We start from the raw sequence: 24,271 nt of genomic DNA on the forward strand, positions 1-24,271 counted from the left end.
GGGTGTGTCGGCTTTCCTTTTCAGGTTTCCCCCGGCTTTGCACAGGGGAGACGGAGGCCTCGTAGCCCGGAGCCGCCCTGGCCCCGCCCCTTACGTGTCGGCCCCGCCCCTCACGCCGTCTGCTGCCCGCGCCGCCGCAGTCTGCAACCTCCCAGTGCGCCTGGGGCTCCATCGCTTTCCGCGCGGTACTTGCTATAGGCACCCGCACGGCTAGCCACGTGGACCTACTCTAGGCGCACAATCCTCACGTGGTTCCAGCATAGGAGAAACTTGCTGCGCTTCCAGCTTCTCTGCCCACGTTTCTGAGCTCCGTTCCCATGGCGACCCTGGTGTTGGAGGATGGGTCAGTCCTGCGGGGCCAGCCCTTTGGGGCCGCTGTGTCGACTGCCGGGGAAGTGGGTAAGCAAGACCCGGCCGGCTGCCGACCTCATCCCACTCTTTGCTGCCCCTCTTTGCCCAGCGTGCCCTGCCCAGACCCCGCCATTTTCCCGCCTGCAAACCCCCCCACCCGCATTCAGCGCCCACGTCCCCCGCCCAGCCCCTTTCATCCCTGATGGTCGAGGCAGCCTTCACTGGGGCATTCTCATCGCGCGGGTCAGTGTTCTGAAAGGTGCCCTGTTTGAGCCCCAGCCCTGCCTTTTTATTGCAGTGTTTCAAACCGGCATGGTCGGCTACCCGGAGGCTCTCACTGACCCTTCCTACAAAGCACAGATCTTAGTGCTGACATATCCTCTGATCGGCAACTATGGCATTCCCCCATTTGAAGTGGATGAGTTCGGGCTCAGTAAGGTAGTCACGTACAATGCTTTCCTTATGTTCCTTTTCAAATCAGGAATTAACTTAGTGAGGTGACATTGGTATTCTGCTACGCATCCTGGAAAGAACGAAGACACACACCAAAGTGATAAAACAAGTACTACCTATGCAGGGCTTGTTAAGTACCTTAACAGGCAGTGCTGGAGGCCAAGCCAAAGTTTGGGCTATCGTAAGGAACCAGTGAACATTTTTTTAGCATCAGAGTCCTGTGATGGGAGCAATGCTTTATGATGAAATGCATTAGTGGGAAAGAGACTAGAAATAAGGTCACACCCTTCCCAGTGACAGCGGGACACACTTCCCAGTTCACCTACTAAACCAATGAAGTTGGTTTATCGTCTTCTAAACCTTTCCTTACTTTGCCTCATTTTCTACCACTTTTCAGTAGAGCTCTTACCTCTAGATAAGAAAACTCAGTTTCTTCTCACAGTGAGGTTTCCCCTATTCCTCCTCCTCTGGAATTTAGAAACTAAGTTGCCCTCTGAGAGTTCAAATAATACAAAGATCAACACTAGTTAATAGTGGAAGTTCCCATAACCTAGGTGCAGGATTTCTCAAACTTGTTTTGTCTTGATTCCAGGCTTATGGAGCTTTTAATTCTTAATTTGCCTTCCTAGTCACCCTGACACTTGGGAGAGGGAACTCTAGGTAAGGGACACACTTTTATTCCTGGAAAGGACCATTTCTCATCACAAACCTATAAATATACCTCATTCTAGTTTATAATGCAGTATCTTGGTTAATATATGCCAGTCTTCAGCTTTGTCAACTGTAACCACACTGACAAAATTGATTTTATAAACGTGTAAAATTGAGGCCTTGACAGAACCAGGGTGAGTCAGGCCTCCTGCAGCCACCAAACCACCACGGATGCTTTTGTGGCACATACGCTGTAAACACGCTGGTCCATATGCAGACTGGTCCTGGCCACAGAGAGTTCTGCCAGACTATCCTTCAAATCCCTAAAGAACAGTCTCAAAATACATCTTCCTTTAAACCTTCCACCACTAAGCAGATGTAATTTAAATATGCCACTCCCCCCCACATAAATGACCTCTTTCTCTGTTTAGTTATTAAATGCTTATCTGTTGGGTAACAAATTTGTGTTATCTTTCTTTTTATGATAATCCCCTATGAAGAGGGAGGGTATAATCATGCCCAGTATTATACCCTGAACCTTTATTTTTATTTAGTAAGGTATTGTGCACCTATCTATCTTACACTGTTTTTATCACACACTGTAGTTATGACCTTGTTTATTTACATGTTACCTTGTTAATTTTCATGCTCCCTAAGTACCAAATTAACGTTGTGATGACAGGGACCTTGTCTTTTTTCATGCTCACTTCTCAGGAAGTGTTTATTGACTGCTACCATGTATCAGTCACCCTGCTCTTGAGTTCACAGTTCTGTGAGGAAGACACACAAACACATGCATATTACCACATAAATAGCAAGAACAGTGGAAATGAAGTGAGCTTAGGGGAGTTCTAAGGAAGAGGCATAAGCTGCAGTAGGTGAGTGGGGGTGGCTTCACAAACAGGAGGTTTGTGATTTCAGTTTTGGATAAAGGAAAATGTCATTTTAAATGATCAATCGGCACCCTGGGCCCATGTGTTCTGTGTTTCATACGGGGGATAGATCTGCGGCCCAGGGCAAAAGCATGAGGTGCTCGGTGGGTTTAAGGTCCTCAGTGTGGCTGAAGGAGAGGCTCCATTCTGTACAATGGGAAGACGACCTAGGGAGGGATGTGGCCCTGGGCTCCTCATGATCTCCTTCCTTCAACAGTGGTTTGAATCCTCGGAGATCCATGTGGCAGGATTGGTGGTGGGAGAGTGCTGCCCCACGCCCAGCCACTGGAGTGCCACCCATACCCTGCATGAGTGGCTGCAGCATCATGGCATACCTGGCCTGCAAGGTATGGTACAAGACAAGTGTGGGCAGAGCACAGGTGCCAGGATGGAAAGAATCAAGAGAAGATCTCTGTGCACTATTGGGACTTGAGTCCAAGGTTGTCATAAAATGTATCTGATTTGGAAGGTGTAGATTGGGGCCTGGGGCAAGGACTTGAGCTCTCGCTCACATGGAAAATTTCAAACATACAACAGGAGAGAATAGTATAGTGAACTCCCAGGCTCGTAGTCATCCACTCAGGGCTAAACTTATTTCATCACCACTCCTGTAACTCCCAGATTATTTTCAAGCAAATCTCAGACATCGTATCATTTCATCCGTAAGAAAGTAGTTCAATATCTATGAAAGGGCAATCCTTTTTAAAACATGATCCCATTAACATGATCATACCTTTAAAAATTTAACAGTCATTCCTTAATGTCATCAAATATCCAGGCAAGGTTTAAAATTTTCCCAATTAAAAAAAATTTTTTTTTTACTGTTTGTTTATTTGAATCTGGATCAAAACAAGATCCATACATTGCATTTGGTTGATATGTCTTTTTAATCTTATAGGCCTTGTAACTTATTTGACAAAAACAGGTCAGTTTTTCTTTGGACTGTCCCACAGTCTGCATTTTGTTGATTACATTGCTGCAGTGTTATTTAGCATGTTCTCTTTCTGTAAACAGATAGATATGGTATTATTTTCTGTAAACAGATCTAGAGTCATGGTGCAATTCAGATGTGATAGTTTTGGCAAGAATACTTGGTGATAGTGTGCTTCCTTCAGAATGGCCAAGGATTCTGATGCCTATAAGACAGCTGTGTGTGCTCAGGGCTCTGGATCGGAAGTGCTCCCAGAAGCCTCCACCTTGTGAATGACTGAGTTGGGGGAGTGTGATCTCTCAGAGTGCAGTATTTTGACAGGAGTGGACACTCGGGAGCTGACTAAGAAGTTGCGAGAGCAAGGGTCTCTGCTGGGAAAGCTGGTCCAGGATGGGACAGAGCCTTCAGCCTTGTCATTTTTGGACCCCAATGCCCGCCCCCTGGTGCCAGAGGTCTCCATTAAGGTACAGAGGTGGAGTGGGAGAGTGTTGCAAGCTATAGCACGGTAGTGATATTCCTCTCCTAACTGGGGAGAACACTTGAGGGAGAATCAGAAGAGGCCTCCAAGTTAGGGGTTGGTGTGTGCCAATCTCTACCCCCTGATCACAGCTCCCAACCATGGCCCTTTATTCCTCAGGCTCCACGGGTATTCAATGCAGGGGGTACCCCTCGGATCCTTGCTTTGGACTGTGGCCTCAAGTATAATCAGATCCGATGCTTGTGCCAGCGTGGAGCCGAGGTCACTGTGGTACCATGGGACCACCCATTGGACAGCCAGGGTGAGTAGCTGGGCGTCTGTATGGGACCACAGACAAACAGCATGGGTGGAAGATCTGTCTCTCGGTTAGTTGCTCAAAGTCAAAATGATTTGCAGGGAAGATGATGGGAGAAAAGACCTTTTGCTCTAATGGTAAGGGAGACAAGTGTCTCTTTAGATGAATACTGGTTTTTATTGTTTTGTGGGGTTTTTTTAAGATTTTATTGGGGAAGGGGAACAGGACTTTATTGGGGAACACTGTGTACTTCCAGGACTTTTTTTTTTTTTTTTTCCAAGTCAAGTTGTTGTCCTTTCAATCTTAGTTGTGGAGGGTACCATTCAGCTTCAAGTGGCTGTCCTTTCAGTCTTAGTTGTGGAGGGCGCAGCTCAGCTCCAGGTCCAGTTGCCGTTGCTAGTTGCAGGGGGCACAGCCCACCGTCCCTTGTGGGAGTCGAACGGGCAGCCTTGTGGTTGAGAGGACACACTCCAACCAACTGAGCCACCCGAGAGGCAGCTCAGCTCAAGGTGCCGTGTTCAATCTTAGTTGCAGGGGGCAGAGCCCACCATCCCTTGCGGGACTCGAGGAATTGAACTGGCAACCTTGTGGTTGAGAGCCCACTGGCCCATGTGGGAATCGAACCGGCAGCCTTCGGAGTTAGGAGCATGGAGCTCTAACCGCCTGAGCCACCAGGCCAGCCCATGAATACTGGTTTTGATGCCATCTTTTCTGCCCCTCCAGAATATGAGGGTCTCTTCCTGAGTAATGGCCCTGGTGACCCCGCCTCTTATCCTGGCGTGATATCTGCACTGAGCTGTGTCTTATCTGAGCCGAATCCTCGGCCTGTCTTTGGGATCTGCCTGGGACACCAGCTGCTGGCCTTAGCCATCGGGGCCAAGACTTACAAAATGAGGTGGGGAGAGGAAGGGCCCATGCTACTGACATGAAGGGTGGGGAATAACCTTGGTGTTTATTAGTGCTGAACAGGAGTGGGGGCTAGTGAGAGTCCTGAGAACAACAAGAGCAGGGTTTGGTCCAGTGGTGAAGGAGGGTGAAAGGGGCCTGTGACTCAGCATGCTTCCATCTCCAGGTACGGGAACCGAGGCCATAACCAGCCATGCTTGTTGGTAGGCTCTGGGCGCTGCTTTCTGACATCCCAGAACCACGGCTTTGCTGTGGAAACGGACTCACTGCCGGCAGGCTGGCTGCCTCTCTTCACCAACGCCAACGATCATTCCAATGAAGGCATTGTACATGACAGCCTGCCCTTTTTCAGGTGAGTCTGGGTGGTTCTGACAGTGACTGCACGTGCACAGCTCTGCAGCCCCCGGGACTGGAAGATCAAGAAGTAAAGCTTAGTAGTGATCCCCAGCCATCCATCCCACTACCCACCTTTTAGCATGCCAGTGCCCGGGCCAGTGCTGATGACAGGTGTTGTGATCTAATCTCTTCCACAGTGTCCAGTTTCACCCAGAGCACCACGCTGGCCCTTCAGATATGGAGCTTCTCTTTGATATCTTTTTGGAAACTGTGAGAGAAGCCACCGCTGGGAAACCTGGGGGCCAGACAGGTAAGCACCTGGGTAGGTGTAGGCTGTGAAACCAAGAACAGGGCTGGCTCCAGGATGGATAGAAGCTGGACACACCCCAGGAAACTGATATATGTTTGGGAGGTTAAGGGGGTAGAGTGGAAAGGCAATCAAGCCAAGATGATTCGTTTATGCTTCTTCTAGTGAAAGGAACTCCTGAGTCATGAGGGGTTTGGGTCCTGACTCTGCCACTCATTAGAGGCTTGACTTGTTCTGGATTCTTCTGTAGAGAGGGTTAATCCAGGTGATCTCTCCAGTCTCACTCAGCTCTAACAGTCTACGACTTTCTTTGCCTTCAGTTCGAGAGCGGCTGGTTGAGCGCCTCTGTCCTCCTGGGACTCCCAGACCAGGCTCTGGGCCTCCACCACCACGGAAGGTCCTGATTCTGGGCTCAGGGGGCCTCTCCATTGGCCAGGCTGGAGAGTTTGACTACTCAGGCTCTCAGGTAAGTCCTGTCCATCCTGCCCCTCTGGGTGTGTGACCTTCAGGAATGGATAGAAGGTCCATTCCAAGGAGAAGGGCTGAGGCATGAACACTGGTTGGAGGGAGAAAATGAACACGGAGATCTGGGGAAGGTGCGGAAAGGTGAGGTGCTGTGAAATTGCAGTTGGTTAGGGACTAAGAGTAGAGGGAGGAAAGAAGAGAAAGAAATACCTGCCTGAGACTGTTTAAAATCTTGCTTCTGCGATCAAGGCGGACATGCCACTTTTGTCCCCCTAGGCAATCAAGGCCCTGAAGGAGGAAAACATCCAGACATTGCTGATCAACCCCAACATCGCCACGGTGCAGACCTCCCAGGGGCTGGCTGACAAGGTCTATTTCCTTCCCATAACACCGCACTACGTAACTCAGGTACGATGGGGGTAAGGCTGGCCTGAGGAGAGGACCCATGTGGGCGGGGAGATCCTGTGATCCCTCTGAGTTTCTGAACTTCTTCGATCCATTCCCTAACCCCAAGGTCTTAATGCCTGTTTTTCCTCTCCTCCCTCAGGTGATCCGTAATGAGCGCCCAGATGGTGTGTTGCTGACTTTTGGAGGCCAAACAGCTCTGAACTGTGGTGTGGAACTGACCAAGGCTGGAGTGCTAGCTCGGTACGGTGTCCGGGTCCTGGGCACCCCCGTGGAGACCATCGAGCTGACTGAGGACCGGCGAGCCTTCGCCTCCAGGATGGCAGAGATTGGAGAGCATGTGGCCCCCAGTGAGGCGGCAAATTCTCTCGAACAGGTTTGCGGGGTGGTTGTGGGGGCAGATAGAATGGTGTCATTTTCTTTGTATCTTATTTTCTCTGGGTCCAGGAGCCCTCTGCAAAGCAAGCAGTCGAGGCCTGACTAGTTTGTTTGTCTCTTCTGCTTGTTGCAGGCCCAGGCAGCCGCTGAGCGATTGGGGTACCCTGTGCTGGTGCGTGCAGCCTTTGCGCTGGGTGGCCTGGGCTCTGGCTTTGCATCTAACAAGGAGGAGCTCTCTTCTCTCGTGGCCCCAGCTTTTGCCCATACCAGCCAAGTGCTGGTAGACAAGTCCCTGAAGGGCTGGAAGGAGATTGAGTATGAGGTGGTGAGAGACGCCTATGGCAACTGTGTCACGGTGAGTGATGGAGGAGGGTGAGAGGAGTGTCCGGTAGCACGAGCTCTTGTAAAAGCAGAGGCCAGGGCTGAGACCTTTGAGGGTTCAGTGTCCCTCAGACCCAGGATGGCTGCAACCCCAGAGGCAACCGGACCCTGGGATGCGGCCTCCTGTCTCTCCTGACTGCCTTTGGCAGTGACCTCCAGGGGCCCCTCCCTTCACAGGTGTGTAACATGGAGAACTTGGACCCACTGGGCATCCACACTGGTGAGTCCATAGTGGTGGCTCCAAGCCAGACACTGAATGACAGGGAGTACCAGCTACTGCGACAGACAGCCATCAAGGTGACCCAGCACCTGGGCATTGTCGGGGAGTGCAATGTGCAGTATGCCTTGAACCCCGAGTCTGAGCAGGTGAGACTCGAGGCCCTGGAGCTGATATTCTAGCTGTTGGACCTCCTTCCATAATTTTGGGGCCTCAAAGCCAAGAGGACTTCTGGAGTCGAAGCCAGAATTGTCTTTGTTGGGGTTGGCTTGGGGCGTGGGGGTTGGGGGTGCTGTTTGTTACTTTGAGAAGGGCTTTATTTTCTTCCCTTTCTGAGATCTCTCCTCGGTGGGCCTTCTAGGCCAGTTACCTAAGACTGTTTCTCTGTTCTCTGTCTCTGCAGTATTATATCATCGAAGTGAATGCCAGGCTCTCTCGTAGCTCTGCCCTGGCCAGTAAGGCCACAGGCTATCCACTGGCCTATGTGGCAGCCAAGCTGGCATTGGGCATCCCTCTGCCTGAGCTCAGGTACAAGGGTGGGGTAGAGATCGGGGAGGTACGGGGGTGGAGAGCTGAATAATACATTCATGGACTGAAAAGGCCATTGGCCTGGATGGTGGGGATGGAGAAAACTGTCTGGGAGCTCACCCTTTATGTCTTCAACTCTGCCCTCCTGGCACCCCCACCCGATGGCTCCCAGGAACTCGGTGACAGGGGGAACAGCAGCCTTTGAACCCAGCCTAGATTATTGTGTGGTGAAGATCCCTCGCTGGGACCTCAGCAAGTTCCTCCGTGTCAGCACGAAAATCGGAAGCTGCATGAAGAGTGTTGGTGAGAGAGACACACCCCAAGAGACCCCTCTCCAGATCACCCTATGGGGTCCCACCCATCCCAAGAACCTAGAATGTCATAGAGTTAGTTCCCTGGCATGGCCGTTTAGCTTCTATTTTAGCAGCTTCTTGGTAACTAACAGGGACAGAGCTAATAGGGAAATTTCAAACTAAGATAATAATCCTTACGAGGAGTGGGGATGAAAGGCATCTGGAAATCTATGTGAGAATACACATGCCACCTCCACTCCCAGATGGCATGTCAGAATCCCTGGGGTGGGGTGATAACCATCAGACGATCTCAACTGTCTTCATTTTATCTTTGAGTAACTGAGGTGCCCACAGAAGGAAAGTGTCATGGCTGAGGAGAGGGCAGAGCCAGAACTGAAAACTAGATCTGGTTGCTAGTGTTCCTCTTGTAGTGAGACCAGTTCTGTGAAACCACCTGCAGCATTTCATGGCATTTTGCCCTTGGCCCTTAGGCTGTTAATGGCAGTGACACTTTGTTTTCTGTGCTAGTTTAAATACTGAGGCTTGGGGGAAACAGTGACTTGTTTTCCTGTGAACATTTCTAAATCCAAGTCAGCACAGTGGCAGCCATGCTTAGCACGTCCCCTTCTCTGGGCACTTTCTGTCATCATCACTAAATGACATTTTTTTTTTTTTAACAGTGTATAATATCAGAGCAGGTTTTCAGAGACGTTTTTCATAAAAACAAGAAAAGTTAATAGCGAACAGTGTATGGGTTGAGCAGTCAGCCTCCAAGCAGTGGTAGAGTATGCTGGAATTGCGTTAATATGCTTCCCTATGGTATCCTTTTAAGTTGCCTTAGACTGTCCTCTAAAACATTTCAGCCCAGACAAAGCATGTGCACGAACCAAAGTGCCACCAGCTAAGGATAGAGTATGTCACTGTGCTCCAAATTTCCATTAAGAGCAATGGTCGTCTTGAAACAAGTGAGTCTGACTCAGATATTATTTCAGAATTTTTAGAAACCTTACAAGACTGCCAAGTTGTTCCTTCTGGAGATGAATTGCTGTTATATGAAAATTATAATAAACATGGGAATGATGCCATAATTAAATTGTGGCTAAAAGAAGTGGATTGAAAATAGGACAATCATGTCACGCCAATAAACTTAAAAAAAAAATAGGACAGTCAAAGATTGATTCCTAAATGATACATTTCAGTGTTTTACGTTTAGTCAGGTATTCTTGGAATGTGATCTGTTTTGGTAGCTTTTTGTAACTTTCATTATACAATAAGATACATGGATCATTGAGAAACTACAAAAGATACTTTAACCAAAGAGTAATCAGTCACCTGTAATCTTGTCACACAGGGATTAATTTGGGTATATATGTGATTCTAGAATTTTTCTGGGCATGCACATATGAGCCTGTTGAGTTTTTATTTTGGTTAAAAAGAAATAAAAGTTTTTACCCAAAACAAAAACTTACATAATATAACCACATGACAAAGGAATTAAGTAAAATCACTCACAGTCCACTTCCTTAATACTGTTAGCACTTTGGTGTCTTAAACATTTTAAAAGAAATGTTAGTAGGATTGTAAATAGAGAAATACAGTTGGGAAGAATACTTGGAGACCCTAGGGGAAATTGTCACAGGACATGAACAAAACTTTGCAGAAGAGGAAATCGGTAACTAACTGGGGGGCAGTGGGGTGGGGGTGGGATTTTTCTTATTAGTAAGTAGAAATCTAGTTAAATGAGATAACGTTTTTGCTTATTAGCAAAAATTGTTTGAAATGATGATACACACTTCTTAATAGGCTGGTTAAACTTATACTTTGAATTGTAAAGCACACATTTCTATAACGCAAATAATAGTTATTAAAGGCCAGGAAATTTCTCTTACCGATTGGCCCTGCACTTCTGGAAATTTATCCTCAAGAGACAAAAAAAGGTAATCCAAAGCACAGAAAACATCACAGCCTCACTGAGAATGATGAACACTTCGGAGTTAAATGTCCCTCAGTAAGTGAGCAAACTGTGGTAAATCACACAGGAATTAAGCTGCTGGTTATGAGGTCACATAGCAATGTGGGGACATGCTTATGATGGGGGAGAAAGCAGGATGGAAATTGTGTACATACTATAATCATATATAAAACATATGCTATAAGCATGTATAAAACCTACATGTGAAAAAAATCCTGGAAGAAATGCTCTAAAGTGATAGTAGTAAATGTGATTAGCTCTGGGTGGATTCAAGGAGTAGTGGGATCATCTTATTATCTAAACTTATAAAAAGTTTTAAGGGATGAGACAGATTTCAGATGGTGTCTTCACAATACGAGGATGAAGAAAACTAACCAAATAACTGGATAACCGTTAATGATTGGACCACTGTGATGAACTGTAACATGTTCCAATATCCACATGCCCATTGTAGGTATTTTAATTCCATATTCACCAATAAACATGAAACATGAAAATCACAGGGAGAAGAGCTGAAAGTTTAAGATTTCTTAATAACGAAGCACCATAGCTCCTGCCACCATGGGACTTGAGAACCCCCTGGAGATTTGACTAAACCACAGACATTCTGGGCAGCTCCCCCTTCCCCACCCCAGCCCTCAGTTTTTCCATCCTGTGTCCTCAGGTGAAGTCATGGGCATTGGGTGTTCTTTTGAGGAGGCCTTCCAGAAAGCTCTGCGCATGGTGGATGAGAACTGCGTGGGCTTTGATCACACAGTGAAGCCAGTCAGCGATATGGTAAGCGGCCCCTTTCCCCAGCAATATCCCTAAAACAGACCCCGCTGCTCTCTGTCCTCAGCCCAGGAGTGTGTTACCAGTAATAGTGGCAGCAATCGTTACTGGACATTTGCTGTGTTTTCACTTTGCTGAGAATTTTGTGATGTCATCTCATTTGTCATTAGATGAGGATGGATTATTCGACTTGTTTTTATAGATGAGGCACTGAGGTTTAGAGAAGTCGTGGAACTTGCTCAAAGCTGCACAGTCAGCCAGAGGCGGCCGAGCCTCCTTCTGTCTGGGTTTTTGTGACTGCAGAGCTCTGGGGGCACTCACGTGGTCCGGCTTCCTGAGGTGCTGCCAGTAGACTGGGAACATTTTGCTTCACATTCTGCCATCTCCTACCCTCAGCGCAGTCCTTCCATATCCGTCCGTCTGCCCTCTCTTTAGGAGTTGGAGACTCCAACAGATAAGCGGATCTTTGTGGTGGCAGCTGCTCTGTGGGCTGGCTACTCGGTGGAGCGCCTGTATGAGCTCACACGCATTGACCGCTGGTTCCTGCACCGAATGAAGCGAATCGTCGCACACGCCCAACTGCTAGAAAAGCACCGTGGGCAGCCTTTGCCCTCACACCTGCTGTACCAGGCCAAGCGCCTTGGTTTCTCAGACAAGCAGATTGCCCTTGCGGTTCTGAGGTGAGAGATGGCGGTAAGGGCCCCAGGCTGAGAAATGTGGGGCAGAGAACCTTCGTACCAGCAAGGGGCCCTCAGAAAGGAGGCAGTAGGAAACGTTAGAGGCTTCTGACCTTCGTCCCTGGGTATTTTCCTCTGTGATCCCTGCCCTGGGATCTCCCCACTCTACTCAGTCCGTAGCCCCCTCCCAGGGTCTGTGTTTCTGCCTCTTCTCTTTTAGCACAGAGTTGGCTGTTCGCAAGCTGCGTCAAGAACTGGGGATCTGCCCAGCGGTGAAACAGATCGACACAGTTGCAGCTGAGTGGCCAGCCCAGACAAATTACTTATACCTGACATATTGGGGCACCACCCATGACCTCACCTTTCGAACGCCCCATGTCCTAGTCCTCGGCTCTGGCGTCTACCGTATTGGTTCCAGCGTTGAGTTTGACTGGTGTGCCGTGGGCTGCATCCAGCAGCTCCGAAAGGTCCGAGAGCTAGTCGTTCATACCATTTGCTCTGCTGTTCTGTTCAGCTCCAGCAATTGCCTCCCACCCGTCCTGAACCCTGCGCTTCCTGTTAATTGCTACTCCTCACCTCTGTTATAGGGCTTTGGGTTGGGGGTCCCCTTAGGCTATCTTGTGCCCCACACAGGGCACGTGTCACCTCTCCAACACTTTGTGCCTACTTCTCCGATGACTACACTGCGGGCCCTACTTCCCTCCCAAGCCAGGTGTCCTGTGCAGCTATTTCAGGAAGCTGAGGTGGTGCTCTCTGAAGCGGACGCTTTGGCTTGGCTTCTCCATGCTCTTCTCCCACCTAATCACTAATAGCTGTCCCCGCCCGCTTACAGATGGGGTACAAGACCATCATGGTGAACTACAACCCGGAGACAGTCAGCACCGACTACGACATGTGTGACCGACTCTACTTCGATGAGATCTCTTTTGAGGTGAGAGGGATGAAGGCTGCCTGTTAGCCTGGGTGGTCACAGTCAAGTGGGACTTGAGAACCTTTCGGAGGGGCGGCCGGATGGCTCAGTTGGTTAGAGCGCGAGCTCTCAACAACAAGTTTGCCGGTTCAATTCCCACATGGGGTGGTGGGCTGCGCCCCCTGCAACTAAGATTGAAGGACAATGACTTGGAGCTGATGGCCCCTGGAAAAAAACACTGTTCCCCAATATTCCCCAATAAAATTTTAAAAAAGAACCTTCTGGAGATTTGACTATAAACCAGACATTCTGGGCAGCAGCCCCTTACCCGCCGGTCCTCAGTCTGTACATCCTGTGTCTCCAGGTGGAGTCATGGGCATTGGGGGGGGGGGGGGGGGCTGACCTCAGAGTCTTTGGCACTTGCAGGGTGTGAGGAGAAGTAGATGGAGGGTGAGGAGCAGTGAGCCAGAAGGCTCAGGTCCCTGACCCCACTTGTCACCACCGCGTGTTTCTCCTCCTGTACAGGTGGTGATGGACATTTATGAGCTGGAGAACCCTGAAGGCGTGATCCTGTCCATGGGTGGGCAGCTGCCCAACAACATGGCCATGGCTTTGCATCGGCAGCAGTGCCGGGTGCTGGGTACCTCCCCTGAAGCCATCGACTCGGCTGAGAACCGTTTTAAGTTTTCTCGGCTCCTTGACACCATTGGGATCAGCCAGCCTCAGTGGAGGGAGCTCAGTGACCTGGAGGTCGGCTGGGGCCTGCTGGGGAGCGGGAGGCTGGAGGATGTCATGGGTGAGGATGACCAATCCTGCTACGCTCCCTGCTCCCTTAGTCTGCGCGCCAGTTCTGCCAGAGCGTGGGGTACCCCTGCGTGGTGCGCCCCTCCTATGTGCTGAGCGGTGCTGCTATGAACGTGGCCTACACCGACGGGGACCTGGAGCGCTTCCTGAGCAGTGCGGCAGCCGTCTCCAAGGAGCACCCTGTGGTCATCTCCAAGTTCATCCAGGAGGCCAAGGTGGGGGCTGCAGACAAAGAAGTCTCTGAGGGCAGGCTCCCAGCCCTGGAGAAGACTTCCCTCTCTGGTCCTACAGAAATGTGTAGGCACAGTAGCTGGGAAGGATGGGTTGTACCGGGGCCCTTAAATGAAGGGAGCATCTTGGGGCAAGTGGGAGAAGAAAATGGCCCTTGCCCTACACCACTGCCCTGCACACCCCACTCTAGGAGATTGACGTGGATGCGGTGGCCTGTGATGGTGTCGTGGTAGCCATTGCCATCTCTGAGCATGTGGAAAATGCAGGCGTGCATTCAGGGGATGCCACGCTGGTGACCCCTCCGCAAGACATCACTGCCAAAACGCTGGAGCGGATCAAAGCTATCGTGCATGCCGTGGGTCAGGAGCTGCAGGTCACGGGACCCTTCAATCTGCAGCTCATTGCCAAGGTGGGAAGAGGGGGCTAAAGGAAGGTTCTAACGGGACACAGTGCCTCCTCATTCTGTGCCAGCCCCAAGGGCAGGGAGCCCTGCGCTGTCTCCTGCCCTCATGAGTGTAGGCAGGAAGGCTGGAGGGAAGGGGTGATAGCTGGGGCCCCCAGTGTTGTCAGGGTTTGTGACAGTCGGTCACCCTCACCCCTATCCCAGGTTGATTGCCCACAGAATGGTGAGCGAGGGGAAGAGTCAAGGTCAGTGGGGTGGTGTCAGCAAGCCCAGCTGGGAGAAGGCCTGACCAATCCCTCTCTGCCCCAGGATGACCAGCTGAAAGTTATTGAATGCAACGTGCGTGTCTCTCGCTCCTTCCCCTTCGTCTCCAAGACACTAGGTGTAGACCTAGTAGCCTTGGCTACACGGGTCATCATGGGGGAAGAAGTGGAGCCTGTGGGGCTTATGACCGGCTCTGGCGTCGTGGGGGTCAAGGTAAGGGGGATCGAAACCCTGAAGTTCACAGTCAACAATAGGGAGACAGTGGGAGAGAGTTCCCTCACCGCACAGACTGTACGTCAGTCAACACGTAAACCGAAGACCTGCAATGGGCAGGGCATTGCTGGACCATAAGGGTGGTAGATGGCTTTTGTCCCCTAGGAGCTTACACTCTAGTAGTGGGAGGCAGGAGTTGGGTCCAAAAACAGCTTGTGTATAGAACAGTGTGTGATAAACCTACAACGGGGAGATACAAACAAAATGCTAAAGGAGTTTACTGATGGGAGATGCCACTTCCTGGGAAGGCTTGAGAGAAGAGGTGGTGTTTGAATTGAGCTTTAAAGGGTCGTCAGCATGTTTGATTGGCAGAGCTTGTTGAGGAAGTGTTCCGAGGCCAGGAAATAGCCGACTGGAAGCTGAGCGGAGGCCTGGAATGTGTTTGGGAAGCAGCTAGCTGATGGGTGTAGAGCATACAGAGCAGTGGCAGGGCAGGCTAACCCCACTGTTTGGATGAGACCGAGGAGAGGGGACCGTGGCTGCCTCTCCCGCTGAGGGGAGGTGGGCCCCTCATGCCTTGGCTTCTCTCACATCCCGCTCCCTCAGGTGCCCCAGTTCTCATTCTCCCGCCTGGCGGGTGCTGACGTGGTATTGGGTGTGGAAATGACCAGTACTGGGGAAGTGGCCGGCTTTGGAGAGAGTCGTTGCGAAGCCTACCTCAAGGCCATGCTAAGCACTGGCTTTAAGATCCCCAAGAAGAACATCTTGCTGACCATTGGCAGCTATAAGGTACAGAATCCAGGGCGATCGCCCGGAGAGGTGGGGCACGTGGGCTGACCTTGAAGTGGAAGATGGAGGAAACAACCTCATCCTCTTTCTGCTTGGTTCAGAACAAAAGTGAGCTGCTCCCGACTGTTCGGCTGCTGGAGAGCCTGGGCTACAGCCTCTATGCCAGCCTGGGTACTGCGGACTTCTATACTGAGCACGGCCTCAAGGTACAGGGGCTCCACGACCACCCCACACTGTCCTTCCTGCCAAGGTGTGGAAGCACCAAAGAATTCTCTCCCTCTTCCTCTGCCTTGATAGTCATTGTACAAATCATGTATATTCCTTGTAGAGCAAATAGAATGTGCAGAAAAGCAAAGAAAAAAGTCCTTGACAATCCTTCCACCACTGTTAGCATTTTGATCTATTTTCCTGGAGAATTTTATCTCTATATGTATAATGTGTGTGGGCTCGTACTGCACAGAGCCCTTGGTAACCAAGCTTAGATCATCCTTCTTGTCAAGAAATAGACTCTGCCAGTAGCACATAGAGGCGGCCTGGTCCCCACCCTGTCGGTCCTTAGTGTCCTCCTCATGGCTCCTGGGCCACCTCGCCCTCCCTTCAGGCTGGCCTTCCTGACCCCTGCCAGCCTCAGGTTGGCCATGACCTTATGTTGGGCCACAGGTCACAGCTGTGGACTGGCACTTTGAGGAGGCAGTGGACGGTGAGTGCCCACCTCAGCGAAGTATCTTGGAGCAGTTGGCTGAGAATCACTTTGAGTTAGTGATCAACCTGTCGATGCGTGGGGCTGGGGGCCGGCGTCTCTCGTCCTTCGTCACCAAGGGCTACCGCACCCGGCGTCTGGCCGCTGACTTCTCCGTGCCCCTCATTATCGATATCAAGTGCACCAAACTGTTTGTGGAGGTAACTGAGACCTAGGTGCCAAGGGGGACACAGCCAGTGTTATTGGGGGAGGAGGGAGAAGTAAGAATCGTGGAGTTGGGAAATCTTAGTATGAAGCAGCCATGCTAATAATCAAGCTTTGTGGGTCTAGAGAGATGGGAGCCTGGTTTATGGGGACTCGGTCCCTACCTACAACTTCTAGGATGCCTGTAAGTCAGCGCTGACCATGGTTTCCACCTGCAGGCCCTAGGCCAGATCGGGCCAACCCCTCCCATGAAGGTACACGTTGACTGCATGACCTCCCAGAAGCTTGTGCGGCTACCTGGTAAGTTCACCTCAGGAGAACCTGCCTTCTGGACACTGGTCACAGCTGGCGCAGAGACCCCGGGTGTGGTGAAAGCTGGCTGTGGGGCCACTCCCTGCGCTGACTGCACAGAGCATGGAGGCCCCAGAATCTCTCACTTTGAGCTCTTTTCTTCTTCCGTCCGTGGTGCCCTTGACTGAGGAACCTCACCACCTCTCACTTGTATTTTCCTGCCGCCCCAACTCACCTCCTTGATGCCCCTCGTGTCTCTGAGTCTTCCTCTAATCTTGCCACCTCCATGTTCTTCCAGGATTGATTGACATCCATGTGCACCTGCGGGAACCAGGTGGGACCCACAAGGAGGACTTTGCCTCGGGCACAGCCGCCGCCCTGGCTGGAGGTGTCACCATGGTGTGTGCCATGCCTAATACCCGGCCCCCCATCGTCGATGGCCCTGCTCTGGCCCTGGCGCAGAAGGTGAGGCCTTGAGCTCCTGCATCATGGTAACCCACGTGCCCCCATCCTCCTCCCCTGCCTCCGTGAGCACTGCTCCCTCTGCACCACCCTAGGGGCCCAGGCCACATGGATGCCAGTGGGCCCTATCTCGTATCCTCTCCAGCTGGCAGAGGCGGGCGCCCGCTGTGACTATGCCTTATTCCTCGGAGCCTCGTCAGAAAATGCAGGGACGCTGGGTGCTGTGGCTGCCTCTGCTGCGGGCCTGAAGCTCTACCTTAATGAGACCTTCTCAGAGCTGCGCCTGGATAGTGTGGCCCAGTGGATGGAGGTAGGGAGTGGGCATGTGGGAGGAGGCAGCCGGACAAACCCTCCTGGCTGGAGGAGTCCACAACGTGGTCTGACGACAGCGTGGAGCCAAGAGAGCTCTGATGAGCATGGAGAATCCAGGGCCCTGCGCACTCCCTGAAAACTCTCTCTGCCCCCAGCATTTTGAGACGTGGCCTTCCCACCTTCCCATTGTGGTCCACGCAGAGCGGCAGAGTGTTGCCGCCATCCTCATGGTGGCCCAACTGACCCAGCGCTCAGTGCACATCTGTCACGTGGCACGGAAAGAGGAGGTGAGGGTGCACCGGATTTCCTGGTGCCCCTATGGCTTTCCCAGAAACTCCAAGAGGTCAGGGGAGTGCTTGTGGGCAGTGGAGGGTCAGGGAAGCCTGGACCAGCACCCTTAGCATGTCTGCCCCAGAACTTTCCAAAAGCAGGTGCTGGCTGCGGGGACTTTGTAGGGCAGGGCATAGGGAGAGGCCTCTAGATCTCCCCGCTCCCCGCCCCCCCCAGATCCTGCTGATTAAAGCTGCAAAGGCACGGGGCCTGCCAGTGACCTGTGAGGTGGCACCCCACCATCTATTCCTGAGCCACGATGACCTGGAGCGCCTGGGGCCTGGGAAGGGGGAGGTCCGGCCTGAGCTTGGCTCCCGCCAGGATGTGGAGGCCCTATGGGAGAACATGGCTGTCATCGACTGCTTTGCCTCAGACCACGGTGAGAGGGCCCCAGACGTACCTCCTCTGTCCGGCGGAGCCCATGGCCCAGCTCGAGGAATCTGGGCCAGGACTCTGGCTCCATGAGGACTGGGACGTGATGTGTCCTACCGGCCTCTAATGCAGTGGCTGGTCTGTGGAGGGTGCTTGATAAATGCACATCGAAATAGTGAGCAAATGAGTAAAACCGTAAACAAGGGGACATGGGTAGAAGGTGTGGGCCCCAGAAGATGGCAGTCTGTGTCCCTATCTTCTGATTCCCAGAAGCACTAGTGTCAGGGCTGAGCGTGAGGTGGCCATCTGGTGGCATGTGTGACTCCCCGGATGTGGCGGTGATGGGTGCTGAGCGGAATGCTCGTCCTCCCAGCACCGCACACCCTGGAGGAGAAGTGTGGGCCCAGGCCCCCCCCGGGGTTCCCGGGCCTGGAGACCATGCTGCCTCTGCTGCTGAGCGCCGTGAGCGAGGGCCGGCTCAGTCTGGACGACCTGCTGCAGCGGCTGCACCACAACCCCCGGCGGATCTTTCACCTGCCCCTGCAGGAGGACACCTACGTGGAGGTGTGTGGATGAGGCCCCAGGGGTGGGGGTGTGTCCCGTGCTGTGGCCTTGCCCTGACGTGGCCTGTGACTCTGGTCAGGTGGATCTGGAGCATGAATGGACAGTCCCAGGCCACATGCCCTTCTCCAAGGCCCACTGGACACCCTTTGAGGGGCAGAAAGTGAAGGGCACCGTCCGACGTGTGGTCCTACGAGGGGAGGTGGCCTATATCGACGGGCAGGTACGTGTGTGGCCCGTGCCCAGTCCCAGTTGTGACCTCACTGCCATTTTCATCCCACCCCAGCACATCTGCGTGGTCCCACTACTCCTTCCAGATGCCTTTACGTGGGTGGGCACAGGTCCCCCGGGGCGTTTGTTCTTGCTGCCTTCTACTCCTTCAGGATCCCAGTCCAGCTCTCTGCCCGCTCTTCACTCGCCCTCCCCTGCCCTCTGTCTGCAGGTTCTGGTGCCCCCAGGCTACGGACAGGATGTACGCAAGTGGCCTCAGGGGGCTGTTCCCCAGCTCACACCCTCAGCTCCTGCCACCAGTGAGATCACCACGGTACCCACACTGCTCGTGGCTGGGGTGGGGTGTTGGAGGTTGCAGCCAGAGGCAGGGCTCATGGCATAAACATTTTCATCAGTGGTTCAGAGGCAGAAAGCTCTCCACTTAACAGTTAAAATCCCCACTACCCCACTATCTACCACTGTCTACTGCAAAAACAGAATTAACTCTCAGTGTAGGAGGCCACCTATGAGAAACATAGGCCCACTAACCCAACCAGAGATATATCTGGGGGCCCGTCATGGGGCTAGCACACACCTCTAAGAGGCCGGTGTGTCTGCCCCTGTGGAGGACAGCATAGCAGAAGGATGGAGCTATGGGGAGATTATGGAGAATGGGATCCATGTGGACAGTGAGCACTTTGGCTTTTTGTAAGGGATTGAATTTGAGAAGGGGTTGGGTCAGTAATTTTCAAAATGCTATTCCAACGTTGTCTCTCCAGACACCTGAAAGGCCCCGCCGGGCCGTCCCAGGGCTGCCCGATGGCCGCTTCCACCTGCCACCCCGAATCCACCGAGCCTCAGACCCAGGTCTGCCAGGTAAAAGAGAGGTCTCATGACATGGAAGGTTGGCCAGCTGGACTTAGAGATGCGTAGGGACGGATGGACTCCTCTCCGCCCGTGTCCCAGAGGGACCAGGGTTGGGGGCTCATTGGCCTAGGAACTGATCCAGGCCCTCCCCTCCCAGCACCTTTTCTTTGTCCACTTACCCTGTTCTTCCCACCATCCCCTCACCCAACGCTGACCCACTGTACTCTCCTTTGCTTAAATCAGTCTGCCTAGCGTGAGGTAAGCATCCCACAGCTTCTTCTCACAGGCCCTTTTTTGTTGTGGGTCAGCTGCATTCTTCCTCCTGGGAGCTGGGCTCCCGCGGGGCAGCTGAGCCTGGGGTAAATCCAGGTGGTTGGTGGATGTGAGCCTGGCGTTCCCCTTCCGTAGGATCCCTGTGCCACCTGGGAGGGCCAAGGGAGAGGACCACTGCTCACACACAGCTGCCCCTGTGGGAAACCACCTGTGTGTCCCTGGAGCTGTAGTCCTTCCTGCCCTCCCCTAACCTGCTCGAGCTAGTGGTGTGAGTTGGTTTAACACAGACGCTGATCCGGAGTCCTGGGGAAGTGGGGGCTCTTCGGACCTCAGCCACAGGCTTACATCTGCCCTGTTGCCCTCTTTGCAGCTGAGGAGCCTAAGGAAAAGGCCTCTCGGAAGGTAGCTGAGCCAGGTGAGAGACCCCCCGGCACACGCTCACCTTGGGGACCTGATCTGGCCTTGGTAGGAGGAACCCTCTGACCAGCCTCTTCTGCCCCATCCCTCGCAGCAGAGCTCATGGGAACTCTTGATGGCACCTGCTATCCTCCACCACCACTACCTAGACAGGCATCACCCCAGAACCTGGGGACCCCTGGCCTGCTGCACCCCCAGACCTCACCCCTGCTGCACTCATTAGTGGGCCAACATATCCTGTCCGTCCAGCAGTTCACCAAGGATCAGGTGCCTGGGCGAGGGACGATGGGGACACCCAGAGCTTTGAGGATCTGGCAAGTTGGGGCCAGGACCCCGGTGGCCACTGCCTCCAGCTGACTGGGCTCTCTCGTAGATGTCTCACCTGTTCAACGTGGCCCACACGCTGCGTATGATGGTGCAGAAGGAGCGGAGCCTCGACATCCTCAAGGTCAGGGGCAGGGCTGTGGGCTGAAGGTCCCGGCCCCTGTCAGTCAGCAGGACTGTTCAAGGGGTCGGAGGGGCCTCCCTCCCTGGTGTGAGTCCGAACCCCCGCTCACGGTAACTCAGCCATCTCTATTCGGGAAGGGCCTACTGCTCTGCGTCCACAGCCCCACCACCAGCCCTACCCCACCCCCGTCTGTCCTCCCAGCAGCGTGCAGCTGACCCGTGAGGCCTTGAACTCCAGCTCATCAGCCTGCTCACCTGGTCACCTGGCCTGTGCTGATGTAGTCACGGGAGAGAGCTAGCACGTTGCCTTGTCTCATTCCAACCCTTACCAATGGCTTTCTGGAGGCAGAGCCTTTAGCTCAGAGTGACACAAATGGTGGAAGTTCAGGTGGGGAGGTTTGGGGAGAAGGATTCTCTCAGCACCCCTTTGTGTAAATTGGGATAGCAAGAAGCAGCCTGTGTGTTCCCGAAGATGAACACACATGCCCTCCCCCCAGGGGAAGGTGATGGCTTCCATGTTCTATGAGGCGAGCACCCGGACCAGCAGTTCCTTTGCAGCAGCCATGGCCCGCCTGGGGGGCTCTGTGCTCAGCTTCTCGGAAGCCACGTCCTCCGTCCAGAAGGGCGAATCCCTGGCTGATTCCGTGCAGACCATGAGTTGCTACGCTGATGTCGTGGTGCTTCGGCACCCCCAGCCCGGAGCAGTGGAGGTAAGGCTGGCCTGTGCACCTGTGCCTGGCACCCAGGGACATGGTCCCTTCTGCTCACATTTTCTGTGACTGCAAGTCTCGGGTTGGGTCAGATGAGCGAGGGGACCCAGGAAGAGCAGGGCTGAGGCAGGGAGATGCAGAAGACAGGAGTCTCCTTCCTCGTTCCCCCTTTCGCAGCTGGCAGCCAAGCATTGCCGCAGGCCAGTGATCAACGCTGGGGACGGCGTCGGGGAGCATCCCACCCAGGCCCTGCTGGACATCTTCACCATCCGGGAGGAGCTGGGGACTGTCAACGGCATGACGGTGAGGGTGTCGGCCTGGCAGGGGAAAGTCTGCAAGGGAGGCAGTTGGGAAGTAGTTCCTCCATTCCAGGGCATACTGCATCCTGGTCCTGAGGCCGAAAGCTTGGAAATGGGAGCCAGGAGGTGCTCAATGTGGGGGCCCTCTTGGTGACTGGGTTCCTCCCCTAGATCACAATGGTGGGCGACCTGAAGCATGGACGCACAGTGCATTCCCTGGCTTGCCTGCTCACCCAGTACCGTGTCACTCTGCGCTATGTGGCGCCTCCCAGCCTGCGCATGCCACCCAGCGTGCGGACCTTTGTGGCTTCCCGTGGCACCAAGCAGGTGAGACCCTGGGAGGCCATGGGGGACATGGGTCAGGCCAGCAGAACCTGGCACTGCATTCACCCTGCCTCGGCCTCCCCCTTCAGGAGGAATTTGAGAGCATTGAGGACGCGCTGCCCGACACTGATGTGCTCTACATGACGCGAATCCAGAAGGAACGCTTCGGCTCTACCCAGGAGTATGAAGCTGTGAGTGCCACGGTCAGGGACAAGCCGGGGCTGCCGCTGCTGGCATCCCGGCTCAGCCAGGAAGGCTGGGCTGCCTGAGTGTGGTCTCGGCCCCTCAGCTGCGATAGCCTGTGGATGTGGATGGGACCCAGGGGAGCCCCGGCTTGTGGCCTCATAGCCACCCCTGCCCTGAGGTGCTCACAGGGTCCCTGTCTGCCTCGCAGTGCTTTGGCCAGTTCATCCTCACTCCCCACATCATGACCCGGGCCAAGAAGAAGATGGTGGTGATGCACCCAATGCCCCGCGTCAATGAGATAAGGTGACATAGCGTCAAAATTGAGGATCCGCTGGGGGCTGGCTGTGAGAGGGCACGTAGTCCTAGATAGGCCGTCTGGGGCTGCGTGGTAACGCCTTTCATTCTCTTGCAGTGTGGAGGTGGACTCGGACCCCCGGGCAGCCTACTTCCGCCAGGCCGAGAATGGCATGTACATACGCATGGCTCTCTTAGCTACTGTGCTGGGCCGCTTCTAGGGCCCGGCTCCTCAGCCTCTTCTTGGCAGGCTGGCCCAGCTGCTGGGCATGGACTCCGGTGCCCCCCACGGGGGCTGCACACTTAGTAGGTGCTGTGGGGCATTCAGATAGCTCACATGCATACACATGAAGACTACACTTCAGACATTGGACTGGTCTGGAGCTCTCCAGCCTAAGGGTCAGCCTGTCTCCCTAACTGCACCTCAATTCTGTACAGTTTTTCTACTGATATAATAAACAGCTTAGCTGCCTCTAGTTCCTGCTTCCTTGCGGGCATCCTGGCTTCGGCACAGGATGCTAAGTGTAATAGGCAGAGCTTTCTTCTAGAAAACAAGAACTGGCAGACTCTTGCTCTAGCCAGGGCTGAGCAGCCAGGCTTGGCATTGTCAGAGTCGTGGCTCTTTGGGTTCTGGGCAGGAACATGCTGTTCTGATGGTGCTCTCTGTGTCCTGTGCTACACTGGTACGTGTCCAGACCTCCTTCCTCAATTAAGGTGCACTCAAAGCCCTGACGTGAGTCATGGTGAAAGCAAGGCTGAGTAGCTGGGTCCTGACAGGTGAGGTTCGTTTTCCTGTAGGTCTTTATTCTCTCTCCCATCGGGTTAGTCCTCTCCTCTACTAGCCGAGGTGGCCATCGCGTCCTCAAAACCTCCCCTTGGAGTTCTCCAGCTGCCATCACTGCCAGGAGCCCCTCCTCTCTAGTGCCCTGGGAGCCTCTGCCTGACACGACTTCAGACTGGATTGGGGACAGAGGGGCAGATACCATGGAGGGCTGAGGAGCACTTTAGGTTAGAAACCCTGGAGAGGGGGACGAGAGGTTAGGGCTTCCGTGGATCATTCAAGGTGTGTGAGCTGTTCCATTCCATGCACTCCAGTAGTAGTAGAGAAATTTCTTGATCTAGCACACTTTCACTTAGCACCCTTGGGGTACAAAGCACTATGCCGTGCGAGTGCAAGAATGAACAGGATAATCCTCACCCTCAATTTTGAGGCCACTTAGGTAGGAAGGCATCCAGTGCCCCACATTTGCACATGACAGTTCAAACTGCTCCAGCATCATTCGGTAAGAACCTACTTCATGCAAAGAGCTATTAGCATGTTACAGGGATAGGAAAGGGAGAAGGGACTCGTTTTTTAAAAATTTAGTGTGAGGCCAGCCCAGTGGCTCAGTTGGTTGGAGCGCATCCTCTCAACCACAAGGTTGCTGGTTCGACTCCCGCAAGGGATGGTGGGCTGTGCCCCCTGCAACTAGCAACGGCAGCTGGACCTGGAGCTGAGTTGCGCCCTCCACAACTGGGACTGAAAGAACAACTTGAAGCTGAACGGCACCCTCCACAACTAAGATTGAAAGGACAACAACTTGACTTGGAAAAAAGAAGTCCTGGAAATACACACTGTTCCCCAATAAAGTCCTGTTCCCCTTCCCCAATAAAATCTTTAAAAGAAAAATT

General features: G+C 53.1%; 1 protein-coding gene across 2 annotated transcripts; it reads left to right on the forward strand.

The window, feature by feature from the left end:
• Window positions 1-153: 153 nt before the first annotated feature.
• On the forward strand, window positions 154-23,076 carry CAD (carbamoyl-phosphate synthetase 2, aspartate transcarbamylase, and dihydroorotase). Of its 2 annotated transcripts, none has more exons than XM_019735367.2 (44): window positions 154-399; window positions 650-789; window positions 2,605-2,734; window positions 3,640-3,782; window positions 3,956-4,097; window positions 4,815-4,986; window positions 5,164-5,349; window positions 5,531-5,643; window positions 5,961-6,106; window positions 6,382-6,513; window positions 6,653-6,886; window positions 7,022-7,243; window positions 7,447-7,635; window positions 7,890-8,014; window positions 8,187-8,317; window positions 10,944-11,056; window positions 11,486-11,730; window positions 11,948-12,194; window positions 12,560-12,658; window positions 13,163-13,387; window positions 13,474-13,656; window positions 13,863-14,081; window positions 14,385-14,552; window positions 15,159-15,341; window positions 15,443-15,547; window positions 16,002-16,241; window positions 16,464-16,545; window positions 16,835-17,001; window positions 17,144-17,308; window positions 17,466-17,597; window positions 17,818-18,019; window positions 18,386-18,576; window positions 18,656-18,796; window positions 19,016-19,117; window positions 19,563-19,659; window positions 20,294-20,338; window positions 20,435-20,607; window positions 20,714-20,788; window positions 21,285-21,497; window positions 21,675-21,800; window positions 21,968-22,123; window positions 22,210-22,311; window positions 22,515-22,609; window positions 22,719-23,076. In XM_019735367.2, exons 1-44 carry the CDS (start codon window positions 318-320, stop codon window positions 22,819-22,821), a joined length of 6,681 nt encoding a protein of 2,226 aa, XP_019590926.2. In that variant the 5' UTR covers window positions 154-317; the 3' UTR covers window positions 22,822-23,076. The 2 variants fall into 2 exon arrangements, with proteins under 2 accessions (XP_019590926.2, XP_019590927.2); XM_019735368.2 differs by having other exon boundaries at window positions 177-399; window positions 20,438-20,607.
• Window positions 23,077-24,271: the final 1,195 nt, after the last annotated feature.

Source organism: Rhinolophus sinicus, linkage group LG05, assembly GCF_036562045.2.
Source record: "Rhinolophus sinicus isolate RSC01 linkage group LG05, ASM3656204v1, whole genome shotgun sequence".
NCBI lineage: Eukaryota > Metazoa > Chordata > Mammalia > Chiroptera > Rhinolophidae > Rhinolophus > Rhinolophus sinicus.